This window comes from Pyrus communis, chromosome 2 (genome assembly GCF_041283825.1).
Source record: "Pyrus communis isolate YQ-2024b chromosome 2, ASM4128382v1, whole genome shotgun sequence".
In the NCBI taxonomy this organism is placed as follows: domain Eukaryota; kingdom Viridiplantae; phylum Streptophyta; class Magnoliopsida; order Rosales; family Rosaceae; genus Pyrus; species Pyrus communis.
This window is the reverse complement of record NC_142566.1, coordinates 706,986-729,027: the sequence shown is the minus strand read 5'-3', so window position 1 is coordinate 729,027 and position 22,042 is coordinate 706,986. Positions and strand designations below refer to the sequence as shown.

General features: G+C 37.2%; 2 protein-coding genes across 2 annotated transcripts; both read right to left on the bottom strand.

Annotated features, from left to right (window-relative positions):
• Positions 1-8,309: 8,309 nt before the first annotated feature.
• Positions 8,310-11,473, bottom strand: LOC137746669 (transcription factor MYB83-like). The gene is made up of 2 exons (XM_068486669.2): positions 11,087-11,473; positions 8,310-9,334 (listed from the first exon to the last, which is right to left on the bottom strand). Exons 1-2 carry the CDS (start codon positions 11,395-11,397, stop codon positions 8,632-8,634), a joined length of 1,014 nt encoding a protein of 337 aa, XP_068342770.1. The 5' UTR covers positions 11,398-11,473; the 3' UTR covers positions 8,310-8,631.
• Positions 11,474-15,715: 4,242 nt separating this feature from the next.
• Positions 15,716-20,369, bottom strand: LOC137747592 (ATP synthase subunit O, mitochondrial). The gene is made up of 6 exons (XM_068487727.2): positions 20,072-20,369; positions 19,570-19,620; positions 18,918-19,161; positions 17,281-17,393; positions 16,106-16,192; positions 15,716-16,021 (listed from the first exon to the last, which is right to left on the bottom strand). Exons 1-6 carry the CDS (start codon positions 20,204-20,206, stop codon positions 15,893-15,895), a joined length of 759 nt encoding a protein of 252 aa, XP_068343828.1. The 5' UTR covers positions 20,207-20,369; the 3' UTR covers positions 15,716-15,892.
• Between the last annotated feature and the right edge of the window lie 1,673 nt (positions 20,370-22,042).

Genomic DNA, 22,042 nt, shown 5'->3' with positions numbered 1-22,042 from the left:
AATGGCATCACCAAGAACTTGTAGTGCCCATCATGTGTTCTAAAAGCTGTTTTCTCAACATCATTTGGGTGCATACGGATTTGATGATAACCTGCTCGTAAATCTAATTTGGAAAAGAAATGTGCACCAAACAATTCATCCAGTAATTCATCTATAAGGGGAATTGGAAACCTGTCTTTAACAATGATGTCATTGAGGCCTCTATAATCCATGCACATGCGCCATGTTTGTGAAATCCCGTTCTTGGATTTCACTGTTATAATCTTCGTATTTGTATTATTAAGATTTTATATTATTTTTCGGGAATTTATATTAATTTATTTGAATTTAGGTTTTAATTAAACTAGTTATGAGGGTTGAAGTTTCGAAATTAATTATTTAAATTTCGTAAACCTTTCGAGGTCATAATTTATATTTTCGAATAGAGCTCGATCTCACGAACACGTAAGTGAAAACCGTTCTTGAAATGGAGTTATAACGAAGAAATTAGAGACATTTTAGTTGTTGGGAAATAAATAAATAAATAAATGTTTAGAAGCTGCCAAGTGGCAGCAAGGGAGAGGGGAGAAAGGAGAGAGTGCGGGAGAGAAAAAGGGAAGAGCAACCCAATCAGAAGGGAGAGCAAGGAGGGGAAATGAGAGAGACCCGAGTTGGGTCGTTTTTGACCCGGCCATATCTCCTTCATTCGACTTCCGTTTTTGGTGATCTTGGTGTCCATAGAAAGCTCTTGATGAGTCCTACATCCCTGTAGTGTTAGATTTCCATTTTTCTTTTCCATTTTTCTAGGTTGAAGCCACAAAGTGTCAAGGGTTTTCCAACGAGTTTTCTCATGTTACGGTGATTCCGACAACGCTTACCATCGATCACCACCACCGATAGACTCCCCTCAACCCACGGAGCAAGGCCCAAGCATTGGATGAGGCGTCAGAGTTTGTTTTGGCGATGAATCGAGGAACACCCATTTCTAGGTTTTCCGGCAGGTTGGAAGGCAATTGGAGCTTTTTCTGGGCCAAATTGGACTTGGCCACAGGTATGAAACTTGTTCCAATCACTAAGATATATTTTCCTATAAAATTTGGTAATTTTTGGAAATAATTGAATTTTCCGGTGAGTCGGGGCGACCGACCGCCACCCGTGGCGGCGCGTGGCCATTGGGCCAATGATATCTTTCTAAGTCCAATTAGATGCCCTAAATTCATAATTGATATCCGTATGAAGTGGTTTGATTGTTTGAACCTAGTTTCATTATGATACATCACTTGATCAAAATTTGAATCACCAATTCGACCGTTGGATCGTCACCAAATCCTAATGTGTTATAGAACATAATATTTGAGGATAACTAGAACTAACGGATCTGGAATCCGACGTACAGATCTTCCCGGATTAGATTTCTAAGTTAGTAAATTAATTGTTAACCTCCACCTAATTCTAGCAATTGGTGGAGATCCGACCGTCGGATCACGATGAGATTATAGTATGTTGTTCTTTGAGCATAATGTGGACCTTAGAAAGTTACGGATCTAGATTATTATGTGCAGATCTTCCGGATTAAATTGCTAGGGTGTGGACCCCACCGTTGACGTTTGGTCAACAGGTCTTGAACCATTTGAATTACTAAAATTAGTATTACTAAAGACTTAATGAAGCTTTGCGGACTTGTCTAGGTGAGTGACTTTAACATATGTGATATGGTGATTACCCGGTTCTTTATATTAATATCATTTGTGGATATGACGTGGTTTTATAAATGTGTTGTCTATTAAAATGTGATTCTTTTATAATTGGCCATTGATCTATTGTGATTAAATGTGATTTGATTCATGGATTGGTAATATTTGTGAAAAAGTGATTCAAATTGCATATTGAAATGTTTTGTAAATTGAGGGCTAGTAGGAGACTATGACCTTGTTTGGTTAATCCGCATTGGGGGGTTACTAGTGGTCCTGCTTGGTTAATTCGCATTGGGGGACCATACTATATATGGATCGCGCTTGGTTAATCGGTGTTGGGCAATCCTTATGGCCATTTATATGTATGGGTGATCATGCTTGGTTAATCCGCGTTGGGTGATCACTGCCTAACAGTTCTGTAGGTGTGACTTTGCTTGGTCAATCTACATTAGGGGGTCAGTAGTGGTCCTGCTTGGTTAATCCGCATTGGGGGGGTCAATACCTACCTGATTATCTTGACCCTACTTGGTTAATCCGCATTAGGCGGTCACTAATGGTCCTGCTTGGTTAATCTGCATTGGGACCATACTATATATGGATCGCTTTTGGTTAATCCACGTTGGGCGACCCTTATGGCCATGTATGCTTATGAGTGATCATGCCTGGTTAATCCGCATTGGGTGATCACTTCCTAACAACTGTAGGAGTGACTTTGCTTGGTTAATCCGCATTAGGGTGTCACTGCCTACTTGGTTACTTTCTCAAGGGTGGCTCTGCTTGGTTAATCCGTTTTGAGGGGCCACTTCCTGTTTGATTACTTATGTAGGCTTCGGCCGAACTGCGTCCCTCTAGCCCTAGTTTTTAATGTACATATGAACGATGGTTTTTGAAAATCTTGTGGTTTGAATTAGAAAAGCCGTTGAATATTTGGGTGACTCTTTCGGTGTTTTCAGCAACTTGATTATGATATCTTAAAGCATGATTCTATACTTGATGCTTATAAATTATGATCGATGGTCTGTTTTTATTGAATATCACATACTTATATTATTATCACTCACCCAAGCTTCGCAGCTTAATTGAGTTCTGATTTGCCAGTGCATCATTCCCTTGGTGTAGGCACTGATTTTACATATGACAGGTCTGGGAAGAGTACAAGAAACCGGTTGGTATTTTGGTTTCATTAAGTGGTCCGGAACTCGATGTTGGTGGATTCTGTTGAGTAGTCTGGAATCCTTGCTTTAGCTAATTCCCATAAGATTAGTCTAGAACCCTAGATTCGAGTGAATGGGAATTACCCACAATAGATCTTATGAATATAAATTAGAATTACCATGTTCATTAATCATAATCCAAGTAGGGAATTATATAGAGTTCCTTAGTTAAATTCGTGAAATGATAAGTTATCGCATTGATTGATTAACTTAAATAAATGCTAAGATCATGCATTTTTTATTCATGAATTGATTAATTAACAGGATTGTGGAATGACTTTGGATATGGATGTCATTATTATGATTATTTTAGTTGATCAATGTGGCTTGAGAAGAATATTGTGCTTCGTCACTGGTTCTTTGACATATTGCATGGTATGCATTGTGATCTATTGTTAAGACATAGCGATTTATGTGATGGATGTTTAAGTGTAGTGAAATGATGAACTACGAATGGCTTGATCCCTATTGGGGTTACATAGACAGTCTAACTGGAGGTTAGATGCAGTCATGAAGTGTACAAAAAAAACTAATACACAATTCGAGGCATGGCATGTGCTTGATACATATCTCAAAGACGGGTATGTCTAATATATGGTTATTTGGTGACGTCACAAGTCGATCCTGGACGTATATCGAGATCGGGGCGTGACAATTCCCTTTTTCTTTCGTACCAATATGACTGGAGAAGAATAAGGGTTGCTGTTGACTCTAATAAATCCAACCTGTAGCAATTCCTTCACACATTTCTCTATCTCACTTTTCTGCATTGGACCATATCTATATGGCCTGCTATTGGGTGGTTTACTCCCTTCAATTAATGGGATCATGTGATCTTGAATTCTGTGAGGAGGTAAATCCTTGGAGTAGCAAAGATAGCTTTATATCCCTTCAACAGTTGATGTAATTGCTGAAGTTGGTTCATGGACAAATTATCTAAGTTAGCAGTCACCATTGAAGGATTCATCTGTTGGGTTTGGACTTCTTCTGTTGCAATGTGACATAAAACTGCTCCTACCGTGGTTTCTTGCTACAACAATTTACACATTTGTAAGGCTGAAATATTTTCCAGTTGCTCAGATGGTACCTCAGGACTAGCAATGCAATAAGTCACTACCCTTTTTTGGAACTGCATATACAGTTATTTGGGCCCAAAATAATATTGTTGGGCCGAGCAGCAGGTTGTGCTCGGCCCAAGGCTGTGTCAAATGCTATGGGCCGAGTGATAAATCCAGGGCCAGTTGGCAGGGTCGGTCGAGTTCTATCCTAAGAAGTAGCCCAGATAAACAGAAAGGGTCGAGGAAGTCCTGGTGCGACCAGGATTCCCAGCCGGCAGAGAATAAAGCCTCGAAAAAGGGGAAAATTCAAAGTCCTAGTGGGAGTAGGTTTGTTCGAGGTAGACTTGAAACGAGACAAGGACTCCCAATCCAGATAAAGATGCAATTCGGTTTCAAGGAATGAGGTGCTATAAATACAAGAAATCATGCAACAAAAAAGGACCTTCAATTCAGCATACAATTGTCCTGCGCAAAACCTCTCAAATACCTTTAGATTTTTCCTTTTCTTTTTCTGTCAACACACCTTCAGTTTGGATAAACAGCACTGTGGAGGCACCCGGCGAGCACCTTCAGTTTGGATAAACAGCACTGCTGCCGCAGAATCAGCCGACCGAGAATCACCTTCAGTTTGGATAAACAGCACTGCATCGAGGCCGACGGGTTACCTATCTAAGTCTCGGCCTAGAAGGGTTTTTGAACCCTTGTTGGTAAAGGTCACCTTGCTAGCCTTCTCAGCTTAGTCAGGTGTTACGAATTGCGTTACTCGGCGTACTGGACGCCGAGTGATTTTATGATTGGATACTCGCAAGTAAGTTTCAGAGTTCGGCATTCCGACGGCCGAACTACATTTACCATCAAGACATACATCACATTTGAGTACCTGTGTCCATATAATTTGGTCTCGATTCGACGTGCTTATACTCTTACGAATATAATCACAGTGATCGAATCGGGCTCTAACGATTTGTGAACTTCGCAGAATTAGTAGCCTTGTCTTCAGGCTATAGAACCCAGAGACCGAGAGTGTTCCTTCCTCGGTCGCAATCGCAAGATAGAGAAGTCAACAACGCGCTCAACGCGACATCAACGAATTTTACTCCTCGGCCGAGCTCAGCCGACGAGTTGGCACGCCCCGCATTCAACCGAATGACGTAGTTAGCTTATTAGTTACTCGGCCTGCGCGCCACGTAGGTTTTGTAATTTTTAGAGCCAACAACAGTTTTTCAAAGTCCTAGAGAATTGGACCCAATTTTCTCAACCATTGCACACCAAGCACAACATCACAACCTCCTAATTGAATGGCATACAACTCTGTGATACAAGTGTAGTTTTGGATCTTTACTAAAATCTAAGCCAATGTACCATGAGTCGAAACCTTACCCCCATTAGCTATTTTTACATTAAAAGTATGCCCTATGTCAAGAGTACCCTTCACCCTTTTAACCAAGCCAAGATCTACAAAATTATGGGAACTTCCTGAATCAATAAGAATAGTAACAGGATAGTTCTTGATAAACCCATGGACCTTCATAGTTTTAATGGTTAGTGGTGCAGGTATTCCAAATAATGCACAAGCTATGATTTCTAACTCTTCATTATCCACTTCTTCACTAACACAAGAATCAGAGTCTTGAACATCAAAAGCAGTTGTTTCTTATCACAAGTATGCCCTTTAAAGTATTTCTCCTTGCAATGAAAACATAAACCATTCTTCCTATAGAAATCTACCTCTTCAAGGGTTAAGCTTCTCACATTAAGAGCTCTAGGTTTATTCTCGTGCATCACATTGGAATTCAACGTTTGTAAAGGTGAACGAAAAGTGGACTAAACTGCAGAATTCTTAGGGAAAGATTTCACCTTTAAGTCGGCTAATTTGGTATCCAGCTATTGTGCAATGGCCGAAGCTTCCAATACATCTTTAGGCTTCAAGATCTTGACATTGTGTCTGAGTTCTAGTTTCAAACCCCGACAGAGCAAGATTTGATAAGAGATGGGCTAATGTCCTTCGTTTAATTTGCCAAACTTCTAAACTCCAAGATGTAATCGCGCAAAGTACCGATTTGCCTCAATTTAACCGAACTCTCTGCATAGTCTTCCAACTCCGATGAACCAAATTCCTGGCACATAACCTTTGAAAATTCTTCCCACAAAGGGAAATTCTCCAAGCAATGAGCCCATTGAAACCTTTGTAAAGCCTCCCCTTATATATGAAACGATGTGAGCTTCACCTTCTTGGAGTCTCCAATGTTGAAAAACTCGAAGTAATGTTCCACTCTATAAATCCATCCCAGTAGATCATCCCCTTCCATGAATCTTGGGAATTCTATCTTCAAAAATGGTTGTTGTGGTTGCTGATTGAAATTCTACCCAACATTGTGATGATTACCGTTCCCATTCATTCTGTCACGAAATTGATTATCGCCAAGAGTAGCTTCTGAAGATTCACCTATCGAACCACCATTGCAGCGCGTCATAAAGGATTAAAGCTGATGAATGATCAATTCCTGTGCTTGAAGCTTATGAAGAATCAAACTCTATGTTGATTTGAGCTTTTCCTGTGAAGCACTGAATTTTTCCTGTGTGGCCTAGACTTCACCGATCTTGGATTCGAGATTCGAAACCTTGGACTCCATGGTTCTTCACGATGCTTGTCGCGTCATACAACATGAAGGTTTGAAGGGAAGAACAACTGGCTCGATACCAATTGTTAAGCCCTTTCTCCACTTCTTCCTAATTGCACAAAGAATAGCAAACAGAAATGCAACAACTTTTTAGTAATTGCTTTCCCATCTGTTACAACTTGCTATTTATCTCTTATTCTCTAAACAACTACTAACAACCCTATACACCTGTCAACATCTTATTAGCCCACATGGCAGAATCCTATCAGAGAAAGAGGTGCGATGTCAAGGAGAGAGAAAAAATTTGATGCAATTCCAAGGTGTGTATTATCTCACCCTTTTGTGCCTCTATTTATAGTAATAAGGAAGGTAAATGCCTTATGCAATAAGGATTACAACTGAACTATAATACTATCTAAAAGATAAGATATGATAGAATCTCATAAAAAAAAAATTTAGGATTTACACAATCCATTCATATCATAATTATGACTGCAACAGCTTAAACACTATTGTGGTTACATTAATATAAATTATATAATAGTACATTGATAATGATGAAATAACAGGGTAGGCCTGCGATTTCGGAAGCCCAATGCTAAACTTAAACAAGGCCCTTAGAATTTTAGTTGTTGTATTATTGTTTTTATTCTTCATTTTTTGGATTTTTTATGGAAATTAATTATATAAATTTGAATTATGAGAGAGAGCATCTGGTACTTTGTTCTAATGGTGTGAGTTAGCGGTTTTAAGCTTGTTGAGTTTGATATCAAATTATTATGGATGGTTGATTGTGTTGTGTAACCTAAACCATACACTCCATTAATCTATAGTATTAATACTAATAAAAATGCCAGCGCGTTGTTGAGGGACTTGAATGCACTAACCTTAACCACATGAATAAGACACACTTAAGCTGAAGAAAAAAAATCCAGCATAATCATAAATGAACAAAAGGGATAGATGGGTGAACGGAGCTGGTAAGATAAGCAACTCGAGTTTTATATACATTGAACAAAGCTGTTACAAAAGATTTGGTTGCAAAAAATGGTCTGTTTCCCTGAGAAATAGAAGCAACATGCATTTTACACATATATTGCCCTTCCAAGTTAAGATGGCAAAATATTTTAGCAGTTAAACAAAAAAAGCCAAAAAAGTGTGTTGTTCTTGTTTCAGCAGCTAATCTTTCAAGCACTAGCTTGCCTCTATAATAGGGCAACCTCTACTCCTTCAAAAGGTTTAACCACTATTACCCCTTAAACACTATGCTACAATTAAACTCGTCCATGTGGCACCTTAAACATACTTTGCTAACTTAAGCCTTGGAGGTTTTTAGGCCGGAACCATACTGATGCCATTGATACTTATTATATCTGTCTACTCTTAACCAGAGCATCCTCGCAAAAGTCTCTACACCACACTCTACGTTGACTTGAGATTCACCTGATTTCGTGCATCAACATGTTGTTAATATTCCATATTATTTTATTACCAAAAAAAAAAAATATTCCATCTTATTTGACAAATAATCATTGGCAGAACAAGAAGTTCTTTATGAAGAATTAGATGAGACATATGATCTAACTGAACTTTTTGGGGAAGTTGATGTCATTCATCCTTTCTATTCTACCTTTTCATAAACCTCTATTGTGATAAATTAATAAAAGGCATATAAATTCGCACTCGCATCTGGTGTAGATTATCGTTGTATATGAACAATAAAAATATAAAAGAGAAAGGCAGTGAACATTGAAAATATATTGAATCTACTTTGCTCGTTATTAACGTTTGTTTACATAATGAAATTTCCTCCTTCTCATTTTTCACTAACAACTTCCACCTCCAACTTTTTTATTCTCTTGTGTACAACAAAATTAACAAACTACAAGCCATCTTATATTCTATTCTCTACTAACATCACTTTTGACATTTCTGATCTCCGAAGGAACAATATTATTTCATGTATGCACCAAAGGTTTTGTTTGGCTAAGTAAGCAAATGCCACAAAAAATTGTTTTGCAAATGCCTTAGCTAAATACGAGTTTACGTAGCTCTGCTCTCCTCTTTAAGAGAGAAAGGAGGAAATATCCTGCATGAAACCCTCGAAATCCCATTCTCCCACTCTTACGTTTTCTCCTTGTCCAACATTATTTTCATATCCAAACATGTCCTCCTCCTCATCTACTTTAAAGCCGATTTCCGTGTTATTAAAGCAACTATTATGGAAGTGGTAGTTGCTAATACTCTTCTTGCTTATATTATCAGCTACCAACTGACCATTCAGATTATTCTCAATGCTTCTGCTTTCGAGTGGAAGAAGAAAAAGGTCACCTTCTAACCCCATTTTATGACCACCCTCTAAGTTTCCATAATCCCCATAATGCTCCTGATTAACTTCAAGGTTTGGTAAGTGTGGGAAGCATGTGGGACTTAGGACGATATCGTCTGCATGGGCAATGTCGTAACGATTGTCAAGCATATAGAAAGGATTGAACAATGGGTTGCTGTTAACGGCCATGGCTTGCATGGATGTGGATGATGAGGATGATGAGTCCATGTTGCACATGGTCATCATGTCATGGTCTTGCATGGGCATAAACGTCCCTCCAACGACATGATCTCTAGGATCTGAAGAATCACTATCGTTTGGTGACGATGTGGACGTGGACATATTGTTATTTTTCAACCTTTTCTTCAAGGCTGAATTCCAAAAATTCTTTATTTCATTGTCCGTTCGTCCTGGAAGACGTGCAGCAATCTGTGACCACCTTTATTAATCATAAGAAAAACAAATTCAACTAATTAATTAGGACATATAATAAAAACTAACCAAGAAAGATACGCAGTACATCACTATTTGTTTTTCGTATTCATCATTTAAAAAGAGAAAGCACCACTATATGAATAGCTAACTAATTTTTATATACACATCAAACAATTTATATGTGCATGACTTTTATACGACTAAAACAAAATGCATGGCTTGAAATGCCATGGATGTTTAGTTGCTTAAGCACTTATGCAATATAGTATGTGTGCGTGTGTAAATATATCCTACATTCCCAATTCAGCTCTGAAAGCAGCTATGGAAGACACCAACAAAATGAGTTAATTTTAAGATTACTTTCAATGTTTAAACACGCATGATGCACCCTAAGTTTTTTTTCTTTCTTTTAAAAGAAGATCAGTTGATGGCTTTCCCTTGGCAGTCTACCCTTTCGAGGGCAAGAAATACTCACAGAGACATTTCAGTCTCCCCCAAACCACCATCTTGCAATTCTTCAGCTCCAGGAATCAAACTTAAAATGTGGCATTTAGAATATGGGCCTACAATTCGTCCCCAAGTTGAAGCATGTATCAATTCCTAATGGTTGTGCGCATCCGTAGAACTGGCACAGAAAAACACACTGAAACCTCCCTTTTTTCTTTTTTCTTTTTCTCAGTGTGCAACTGTGAATGCACTTTGGACGTTAGAACTTAATTTAACCCTTCTATAATACTCAATATGCATGTAGACAAGTATAATGTTGTATCATGTAATCTAATATCCAATATTATGTGCTTATACATTTGGTAATTAATGTTGATTTCACCATGAACTTTAATTTTGAACTTCAATAACCCGTCAAAATGAGGCATATGCATGTGGAAAATATCTGCATAGATGATGCTTAGATATATTGCACATATAACACTTTAGATTTGAATATTAAGGTGCCATATATATAAGAAAATGTTTTCTTGATCGTTCTATTCAGCGACGTAAATACTTATTTATTATGTAAATGTTGACCATATTTATTAATTATTAGGTTATAAACCTGATAGTTATATATAACTACTGCTGAAATGTTTTTACAGAAGTGAAGTCTCAAACTATTGGGAACATAACATTACAACCCTAGATGCTGAATAGAAAATTTGAAATTTATTATCTTTCCTTGAAAGATATATCCTCATTCTAATACATAAATTTAATAATTAATAAGGTTCTAAAAGATGCTAGGAGCTAGTCAGGCGGTGGGCTGGGACCTAGCGCCTAGGCAGATTAGGCGGATTTAAGTAAATCTATTATATTTTGTGTAAATAAGTGCTTGTTTATACCTAAATTATATATAATTTCATCATAAACTACAAAAAAGAATGACATATATATTATGAAGTATTGGAACATAATGAAAATATGAAGAACAAGCATATAATGTGTGTTCATTTAAGTATTCAATAAGTCTCTTACAATTTATTGAAAAAAAAATAAAATGCAAAATGAAAGTTATCTATCTAAGTTAGTCGTAATCTAGGCGGGTCTGGACGGGCTAGGCAGGTGCCTAAGCGGTCTAGATGGGTGTCTCAGCAGATCTAGGCACCATTTCTTAATTTTTAAATGCCTAGACATTAATCGGGATGGTGACCAGCCACCTAGCGCCTAGGCGGGGATTTTTAAAACAGTTACAGGTGATCATCATATATGTATATTTGTGCATTATAAACACTGCGGCTTAGAGAAGGAGAGAGTGTACCTATTGCCAAGAATTGAATGGAAATGGATGATAAGCTCTTCCTCTTGGGGTGAAAATGCACCACGCTTGAGGTCAGGCCTCAAGTAATTGATCCAACGAAGACGACAACTCTTTCCACATCTTTGGAGACCCGCATTTCTTGCAATGTCACTCCAACAGCCTTGTCCATTGGTTAACATGTACCTCATCAGCTTCTCATCTTCCTCCGGTGACCATAACCCCTTCCTAAGCTTGTTCATCATCATCTTCTTCTTGCTAATAGTTTTCGCTCCACCGACGTCGTCTTTTTCCATAGACTCTGGCTTTCTCATTGTAATTGCAAGCTAGCTAGACTTGTTCTCTTAGGGTTTTCCTTTTTGTTGTTCAAAGTGGTTAATTTGATGGATGGAGATCTAAAAGAATGCTATATATGATGATAAGATGGCTTCATGGGGTGGTAATGGTGATGATGATAGTGATGGTTGTGGGGTTTGCTTAAAATATGCATATCAAAAATTTTACAGAGAGAGAGAAAGATTACATGTTTGTTGGTCGATGGGTGGAGTGGGAAACGGATTGGAGGGGGACCTCCGTGGCTCCATTCCCATATGTGTGTGTGTAAGAGAGAGAGAGAGAGAGAGAGAGAGAGAGAGAGAGAGAGAGAGAGAGAGAGAGAGATTATTATGTGAAGTGGAAGCAAAAAAGTAGATGTCTAATATACAAAAGATGATACATGATTACCTTGTGAGTGAAGAAAAATGAATCATCAAAAAAGACAAGAAAGAGTCAAAGACAGAACGCAAACCCTCCCCTCCTATACGTGAATTTGAAGTTTATATGCCGACCGAGAGAGAGAGAGAGAGAGAGAGAGAGAGAGAGAGAGAGAGAGAGAGAGAAGGAACAAGAGTGCTCTTTGTACACTAGGCAAAGTGTTGCACTTTTGATACTTGTAATTTGTACTTTAATTAATAAATAATTTGTGATGGTTATGGATTGTTTAAGTGGTTGCATGAAACTTATTGAGGATAACTCAATCATATCAAACATGCTTTTGAAGCAAACTCTCACTTTCGGATATCAATTACAGTTGTTCTCTCTTTGGTCAAAATTATGCATTCTCAATCTGATATTAGAAGTTAAGGTTCCGCAGCTACCAAATCAAATTAAATTAATTGAACATTATACATCTACTACCCCAGGTACTACTGGCATGCAATAAACAGCAAATTGTTCAAGTACTTTCCTTGGCCAGACTCAAAGTAAATGAAAATTATTAATAGTTCCTTAATTAGCATCTAATTAAAGCCCTTAGAAACCTACGACCAAAACAGAAAGCTTAAACCCTAACCCAAGATATCAAATCAAATGAAGAAAAAGATAAAAGAAAAAAAAGACGGGTTGTTTTTGCATGACTTAACTAATTATTTGTTAGAAAAAAAGTCTAGTGTTATATTAATCAACTGTAATAGTGAAAGGCATCCAGCATATGGTATAGAGATGGATTCAGCAGATATAGATATAGCTCGTGATCTTACATTTTCTCGTTTTATCACTGTTAAATTAAAGGATTTTGATTGAACATGCCATCAGTGTTTTGCAACATTCGCACAGCCCTTGTGTAACGATTGACTAAAAAATTATCTTTAACTATATCCGTAAATATGAACTAAGCCATAAAATTGGCTCTTTGCTTGATTTGTGTGGTTTAGATTCACAGTCTGATACTTATCTAAGCAAATAGAATATATATTCTATACTTAAGGTCTATAATCTTGTTAGACTATTTGGCAACATTGCCTTATGTGAATCCGCGTTATATCTTGTCAAGTTGACTATGTGCATAACTGAATACCTAGTCACCTTCTAAACACAAATTCTTTATTCTGACACTCCTTTGCTCAATTCAATGGCTAAAAAACGAGAGTGTGCATCAGATGAAAAAGTGCCGGCACAAATCATTTCCCTTAACTGATTTCTGATAATAAATAGACCTGAAAATATAAGTTAAACTTAACTGCGGGAATATATCATTCATGATTTGTAGCCATCAAAAGTACAATATACCCACAGATTTCTCTATCCCATGTTGTGTCCTTACCTAATCCTCCAGTCCCTGCATGCTAAGAGCTGCGACTTCCCAGTCATTTTCCAAGCCAAATGGCAAAACAGATTATTCATAAGCAGTCATATTCAACTCCAGAGATAATCTCAAGAAAATTCAATTACCTATGTATTTTTACCAAAAAACATTAATGTATTTCACTTCTTTTCTGGGAAAAACTGAGAGTGCAAAACTCTCAAGCTACTCAAGTGTTTGCAAAAGGCCCTCTATCTTTTCTACAGCTGTCCCAGGAAGGATAGCAAAATCCATTATACACACACACACACACACACATCTATATCATGCTTTTGAGCCTGTCCCAAGCAAACATGCCCTACTCCACTACTTCACTTGGTTACAAAGACAAGAAAGACCAACTCACCGCATCATTAATTCATAATATTCACTCTTACACACCTTGTACTTGTCCTACAAATTAAACCTTACAAAAAGTGTGTGTATCACTGAGAATAGATCTATCTTGTCTTCGAAATCTGGCGAGGTTTGTAAAAGACCAAATTTCTTGAAGTGCTTCAACAAATCATAAGTGAAAAAGGCGATACTCACGAAACTCATGTGCAAAAGAAAAAGGTGGAGAGATTTATCAGGTTTGATCCCCACATCTGGTTTTGAACCTTTATAACTTTGTAGGTAGATAGACGGTGGAGTTTCTATCATCACACTTTTTAGGGGAAAAAGGTTAAGGGCAAAAAGTTCATACAAGATCTGATATGTAGAAAAAAATTTTGGCCGCATATTATGTGTAAATTGAAGCAATGAAGCTATTTACACTAGCAAAAAAAAAAAATATGTAACTAATCTATGACTAGTCGCGTAAGTCACACTAATACCATCATTGAAGCCGAACTATATATAGATTTATACAGTAATGGAGAATACGTATGATCTCAGATTTCAATCTTGTGAAGCGCCAAAACTGAAACTCTTTGAGACTGACAGATACTACCAAATTTTTTATGTGTTCCTCAGTTACAGACAGGAACAATACTCGTGATGCCAAACTATCCATAACGAACAGTCTATCTCAGCTTCAACATGTTTCGTGCGATTACTAAATAGAGGTGCAACTCGAGCAGGTTGGCAGATACAAAGTTGAAATAAAATTACAAGATAATATCAAATTTTCAACCAAAAGAAACGTAAAATCAACATTATCATTCATTGTTCAAATAAAACAACTTACTTCAATTGAAGTCATCAATTGTACCTAGCTTACATATAAAGCGGAATTGGTGAAGTTAACACTAATGGTGCGGCTCGTGATGCCTCTGGTTTGGCAGGGATTGGGGGTATTTTTCGAGATCGTTTTGGCAATTGTTTAGGCTGTTTTGCATCTTCAATCAGAATTGCTTATTCTTTAGAAGTGGAATTGCATGCGATTATTCATGCCGTGGATTAAGCTCAGGAAAATGGTTGAAATTTTTTGGGGATTGAATGTGATTCTTCTTTAGTAGTCCTTTGCGTCTACATGTTCATTGGATTAATTGCCTTTGCTCCTCTCCCACATGCACATTCATGTCTCTCATATTTTCAGAGTGCTGATAATTTGACTAATTTCAACGTGGATCATTCTGAGAGTTTATATTAGGTTCTTCTCCTCCTTATGCGGCTTCTGCTTACATTTATAACATTTCTTCATGACCTAATTTTAGGTTTTGCTGGTTTGGTCCTTGATGATTTGTTTTCACTGTGTGGGGCAAAAAAGGTTTAGTTTTCCTTTTTCTTCTTTGTCACTGACTTTAGCTTGTGCTTCTCAGTTTTTCTCTACATGTATTTTTATTGTTATGGTCTCTTAGAGTGTACTAGCTGAACAAGCTCTATTTTTATAGGAGGGGTAAGGTTCTTGCCCTCCCGCTCTTTGTTTGTATTTTTTTTTTCTCTATTTAATAAATAATAAAAAAAAGAATTTATTATAGGTGCAGATAAGGCATCCATCCATTCAACCCAATAAATGACCGAGTTGAGGTTAGGTTGGGTTTGGACAAGTTTTTCCTTTATTCTAATCCATCTGATCAAGTTTGAAATCAGGTTAAGCATAGATGAATTCAAGTTGACCCAACCTAAGTTACACCCCTAGTTCTAACTAAAACCCAACTCCTTAGGCAAAGCCTTTAGCCGTAATGTCTACCTGCTTTGAATTCTATGCCCACTTGATTTATTGTTCCGCAACACATTGTTGTGGCATCACCTATTAAAAGACGTACAAATCCTCTTCACGCAATCGAAACGAGGGCAACAGAGGATTAGACAGGCAAAACTACATATACATTAGGGCCAAGTCATCAAACTACCCAAGCAGCCTACCCTCCTCTTTTCAAAGCATTGAAGATCGAACATTTGATTCGAGCCTTGGCGATGGCAACTATAGAAGCCACCCTAATGTGCCTGAAATTGAGTGTCACGAATCAAAAATACCGATATAAAACTTGTGGAGCAATTGAGCAGAACTTGAACAAGCTGTAACTTCAAACGTGGAAAGGAATCAAATCAGAGAGAATGGGAAGTCCCTCAGTTCTCCCACAACACACCCGAAAAATGAAGCTTTTATTTGCAAATAGATGGCATCCCGATCAAGTTGCTTTCCATCTCTTAAACAAGGTCCGAGCAACAAAATAAAACAAATCTTTCTTTTCCTTCATAGAATTTTGACTATAACGAACACAGGAAAAAGGGCGGAGATCGCAGACTCAGTCTTCAAACACCTTTTAGAGGTTGTCAAAGTTTACAGGTTCCCGCAAATACCTCTCCATCTGGCGTGCCCTAGTCTTAATGGACATGTCAAACACCTTTTTATCAAACTCTATCACGAGCCCACCCAAAATACTAGGATCAATCTGCATGTGAAACAGAGAATCAGATTTCCATCCAATGTATAAAGATATGTGAATTGAAGAGCAGACGGAAAAACCAGTACATACCTTTTGTTCAAGAATGACCTTCTTCCCCTGTCCAATTAATTCCTGCAGTGTGTCCTTCAATTCTTTCTCCTCTTCGGCGGGAAGGGGCTGATCACAGAATAACAATTAGACAGGAAAATATGAAATAAAATATACATTTCATCGTTCTGTATTTTTTAGTCAATTAAATATCATTTCCATGAAAATTATACCAAAAGGAGCACCTTAATTTTAATCATGCCATGACAAATGACACTTCAAAATACAGTACAAAAACAGAACACAAATCAAACACATACACATATCATAGTAATCATTCTATTAGGTTCCCTTGTTTCCCAAACAAGCACAAATCATCAAAAGGGTAACTACTTAGGCAAAAACAGCGTAAGTGGTACCTCCGTCGCCCAAAGAGATAACAAGGGAAATACATAGCCCCTCAAAGTCAAAGAAAAGCGAAACAAAAATGAGCTACAAAGTAAGTAAACGTATAACTGGCCCCAAAAGGTCAGGGCTCCAGAACAGGCCAGCATAGTTGTGCACACCCCATTTCTTTAAATAGCTATTGATCAATTTGTTTTAATATTCACTCCAAAGTAGGCAGCCTACTTTTATACTCGAGAATAACCATTCACTAGAGCCTAACAGCCATAGTTTTGTAATTAACTTTTTTATTTACAGGTCTTGTTGAACATTCTTTAGGGATACAAATTGCTATCTTTGCTTCTTCCAAATATTTCATAAACAGCTTAGACAAAGTCCCATGAATTAAAAATCCTTTCAAAGATAACAACAAAAAATTATTTAGTAATACAAAAACCACTAGGTCAATTCCAACCATTTCAAATACAAAAACCTATCCTGGTTGCAAGCAACCATTTCTTATTTCACAATCAGAAAACTTTTACATACACTCTACTTTCACCCAAAAACGTTGCATTTCGGAGCTATTAGAGTAATGGTTTCCTCATTTAAATTTTAAACCAAATATCAGTCTATAATATAGATCACTTACAGTTAACAATTACATGCACAACCATTGAACAGTCAATTTAGAAATGACAGACCACCAACTCAAGCGATCATATCACTTACCCAAGTAACCTTCCCTCTTCCTTTGCAGTAGGGCCTTGTTTAGGCAGTCTAAGTAATGCTCTTTAGAAAAATGAATTTACCATTTAAGGACTACAACTTACAATGACAGATGTGACGATAGCTTTCACTTCTCCCTTATGTGCCATGGTCAACTCCGCAAATCTCTTTGATATGGTTTCAAGGTTCCTTAACCTCCCATTCTGAGCCAAGACAACTAAAACAAAAAAAAACATAGATGCATAAATAAATAAAAGTATATACATGTATATAGATCCTTTTACAGCCAAGACCTCTCCAGTAGGAACAATTTACAAAAATCAAAATCAGAACCCAAATCCTTTTACAGCTGCTAACACATCCATCATATATTTATAATACATACATGATTAAAAATACCCTACTCCGTTGCTGATTGTAAATATCATTTTTCTCTGTTAGGTTCTTTCACATAAGTTCGACCAAATACTCCAGATAAAGAAAAAAGTAAAATAAAAAATTGGCCACACAAATGGACAAAGAAAAGAAAATACAAAGTAGTAGAGTTTTTGAGGTTTAGAACTGCCTAAAATTTGAATTTGAGGCTGCCTAAGACCATCTCCAACCCTGGCCTATAACCTATTTTTCCGCTTCTATCTCCCCCCCCCCCCCCCCAAAAAAAAATCCAACCCAACCCAAGCTTAAAGTTGGACCTAAAACCTAAAACAAAGCCAGATTTAGCCCAGGATTAGTGGGGCTGGCCCACTATATATGTATATTTTATTCAGTTTTATATTTATAAATTCATTGAATCCAACGGTTAAAATCTAATTTGATGAAATTCAATGGTAAAAAAAAAAAATTTAATGGTCCAAATTTAAATTAACGGCTAAAGTAAATAAAAAAAAAATCTTTTACGTGTTTCATATTTTTTTCATAGTGTTTAACGAGTTTCATGGTGTCGGTTAGTGATTTTTCAGTATTTGTCAGAATCTAAATATTTTTCGGTTAAAATGTTCATAAAATTAAATTAGGATAGTCTACATAATTTTTTCTTTTAAAAAAGTTACTTTAAGAAAAAAAATTAGTCTAAATTCATTCTTTAATAATCTGGGGCTAAAATTTTAGGCCAGAAAGGTTGGAGCAGAAAAGCTGTTTCTAGGTTAAAACCTAAATTTTCTGAGCTAAAAATTTTAGGTTTTAGGCCAAGGGTTGGAGATGGTCTAAAGAAGATAATGATATGGGATTAGGCTATATTGTTTTTAACTTTCTATTGGGAGGAAGCACATCTGACTTTCCTTGTGCTTGGTCTGATGCTCTTTCTTAAATTTCCAAAGAATTCAAGCCAAACCAGATGTTCGACCTTAGGGGCATTAACACGAAAAAGTCTCCCAAGAGGCATACAACTCTTGCAAGAAAGCACATCTAAGCGCCTTAAAAGATACACATTATGACTTCTGAGCATATTTGACAATTGACACGAAGGACACCTTATAGTGTTTCTTTTGGAAAACACGTAGACATGTGAATATACTTTCCCTTTCTTTTGGCATATCCAAATTAAAACACACGCAACACATGGTCAACAGGTGGTCATATTTGTTTGAACAGTCATACAGGGATGTAATTTTCACAAAACAGCACACAGATATATGAAATTTTCAGAGCAAGTATAATTCATCACTGCTGATATCAGAACACAAGGAAAAGGAAAAATAATAAGACATCACAATTTTTTACTAGCAAGAGGCAATAATCATACCCAAAAAGTTCTTTGTAATTTCTGAAAATTTAGCTTCAGCGGTAATTTCATGGATTGCCTTCACTCTAGTATCTGCTGGCACTGACAAATCCCTTGTGAACTGAGAAAAGGTAGGACTTTTCTTCATAGCCTCAACAATGGCAAAAATCTCAGACTCAACCTTTTCCAAGGCATTAGCTTTTACTGCAGCAATGTACAAAGCAGAGGCATAGTTCCCAGAACCCCCAAACAAAACCAGAGGCACCTGGCATAACATGGCAGAACAAATCAATACAGACCTAATCAGTATAAGCAAATTCGGACGCAGTAAGCACGTACATCAGTTTATGTTCTATTTTACTGAAACTTCACGTAATTTAGCTATGCGTCTATAAATCTTAATGTAATTTGTAACAGAAAATGATGCACTTTTTATCAATGCCCCGTTATAACTAAATAAGTGACATCCTAATCCATTTTGTTAATTATGCAATACGCATACTACAATATAACATACTTTATGAAAAGAACTGAAAAATCCAAAATAGGCGTGAAGTTTCCAAGCCCATGCACAATAATATGTGTTTGCCATGATAATCTGTCTTTTAAATGAAAATAATGAGCTGAGCACATATAATTCTAGAAAATGTCGAAAACCAACGAGTTCAATTACCTTAACCTTCACTTCCTTCTTCCCTTGCGCGGTAGAAAAGTTCCTGAATGGCTACAAATACAAAATACGAAAAAATTAATCCACATTCTGAAAATTCGACTCAACTTAAGATAACGGCCTCCTAAAGCTTATTCCTCAAACCCATATTTAAGAAAAACGCACGCACAGATACACACTGTATATACTGCTAAAGCTGTGTTTGGTTGAAAACAATGTGAAGCAACAAATTAATCAAATTTTGATAAGAAATTTTAATCTCTAAAATTTCTAACGATCCTAACCAAAATGTTTGTCCCAGTAACACAGATTTTTCATTATCTAGAAACAAAATACGAAATACAAAATTATAAACAAAATTAATTAATTAATCAATAAAAATCCTATCTTTTGGGGAAAAATGAAGCGGAGAAAGCAAAAAAATTAGATCAGACGCCCAAAACGAGGAGAACTGTATGACTTTTACCCGTTCTATGTATTTCTGCGAAATTTGAAATCTCATTACCTCAGAATTGATGAAAGTAGGGCAAAGCACGGCGCGGTGGGCAATGGATCCGTTGGCGGCGGCGGAGACTGAATCCGATTTGAGAATCTTGGTGACGAGAGGCAGGCTCGAACGGATTCGAGAAGCAAATGCCATTGTTAATAAACCCTAATTTTTTTTTTTTTTGTTGTTTCTGTGTGATTCTCTCTCGCGCAGTCGTCTCTACTTTCCGCTGTTTAGCCAAACACCGGCTTCGAAAAATGAAAGCTAGAAAGAGAGAGAGAGAGAGGGAGAGAGGGGTAGTAAATGGTAATTAGCCATCCGGGCGAGAACGCTACATCGCATTACTACCGAGTGGTACTGATTTTGTGTGCTACTAACACGGCAGCGTAACACGTGGACTAAGAGTATCAATATGGGTTAATTACGTTTTGTTTCCCTGTGATTTGCTCTTGTAGAGATTTTTGGGACACTTCGAATGTCTGATAGACATACCGATTTGATGAAACGTCATTAGAAATATCTCTACAGCATTTTAGTTGTAAGACGTGTCGACAACATTTATACGGATCTTGGCAATACTCAACAAATTTTTTTGGTATATGTCAATACGAAGACTTGAAACGATAAGGGAATTTTTCATTTCACACGTGTGGGTTATTATTTGGTTCGTCTGGTCATTAATAATTTGATTGTCCTTGGATAATAATAGATAGAAACAAAGGAACTTTAACGAAAAGCTTCTGGTATTGTTCACTTCAACGAAAAACCACATTTTAACACTAAAAATTCAATTCTAATACTATTTATTTTACCTTTGATTTTGTATTTTTCGTTAAAATTCAAAATTTTCAAGTTCTTTTTATTAGTTTTCCTTAGAAACAGTACTCATAAGGATTCTGATTGAAACTAAGAAATATAAGTCTTCATGCCATCCACACGACCAAGTGGTCAAGAAATTTCCTACCTAGAAATAATGCGTGCACCGTGCACATCTTTCGTTTAAATAAAACTTAGATGCTTTACATTAGGACTCCAATATTAAAATCTTATTTCCATATTGCGAAGACAAAATAATTATCTAAAAACAGCATTTAATAATACCAACAACATATTAAAAGGCGAAAAATTATTTAATAAGCACATTCATATTATGAGTACAACTACTAATAAACGTATAAAGAACATTAACGTGGGTATCATGAGAAATGAAGCTAAAAAATAAAAATTTGCCTTATCCTTTGGGGGAAAAAAAAAAGGTAAATTATACTTTATCACTTCAAGTTTAGGGTCGATTTCAATTTCTTACAATATATTTAAAACATTTCAATTTCATACCTCAAGTACGTGGCTGCCAAATGTGTGCCACGTGGCAAAAATAATAATTTTTTAAATTAAAAAAAATTGCATAACCCACCCCCACAACCCCTCACCACCCCTCTTCTTCGGAGCCTCCCAACCACCTTCCTCTCCTCCATTCTCTTCACCTCCCCTTCCATCTAAAAACCCACTCCACCCACACCTTCCCCGAGCCCTTTCTCCTCTTCACCCCCATCCCCTTTCTCCCTTCTCTCATCTACAAACGCAAGAATTTCACTACAGGAATTTTTGCCCAATCCCCAAAAACCCTTGTGCCAATAGAATTCCCAAAACTTTAGGCCAACAAAAACTATGAAGACAAGATGTTGACACCCATAAAAAAAATCCAACACCCCCAATTCAGTCCCCCTCTCTCTCTCTCTCGTTCTCCACAGTGATTTATGTCGCCTTCAATTACGACTTTCCACCACAGTGATTTATGTCACCTTCAATTAAGACCCAGTGGACAAGCCCGACGACCCCATGGACGAAGTGAAGAGGAGAAAGGGCTCGGGGAAGGTGGGGGTGGGGGTGGGATGGGGGGTGTTTTTGGATTGGGGGGGAGGTGAAGAGAGGGGAGGAGAGGAAGGTGGTTGGGAGGCTCGGGAGGGAGAAGAGGGGTGGGGAGGGGTT

Coding starts and splice junctions, on each gene's coding strand:
- LOC137746669 (XM_068486669.2), bottom strand. CDS start 11,397: ATGAGAAAGCCAGAGTCTATGGAAAAAGACGACGTCGGTGGAGCGAAA. Junction 9,335..11,086: donor CATTCAATTCTTGGCAATAG/GTACACTCTCTC, acceptor TGATTAATAAAG/GTGGTCACAGATTGCTGCAC.
- LOC137747592 (XM_068487727.2), bottom strand. CDS start 20,206: ATGGCATTTGCTTCTCGAATCCGTTCGAGCCTGCCTCTCGTCACCAAG. Junction 17,394..18,917: donor AATTACAAAGAACTTTTTGG/GTATGATTATTG, acceptor TTTTTGTTTTAG/TTGTCTTGGCTCAGAATGGG. Junction 16,193..17,280: donor CTATCGTCACATCTGTCATT/GTAAGTTGTAGT, acceptor TTCTGTGATCAG/CCCCTTCCCGCCGAAGAGGA.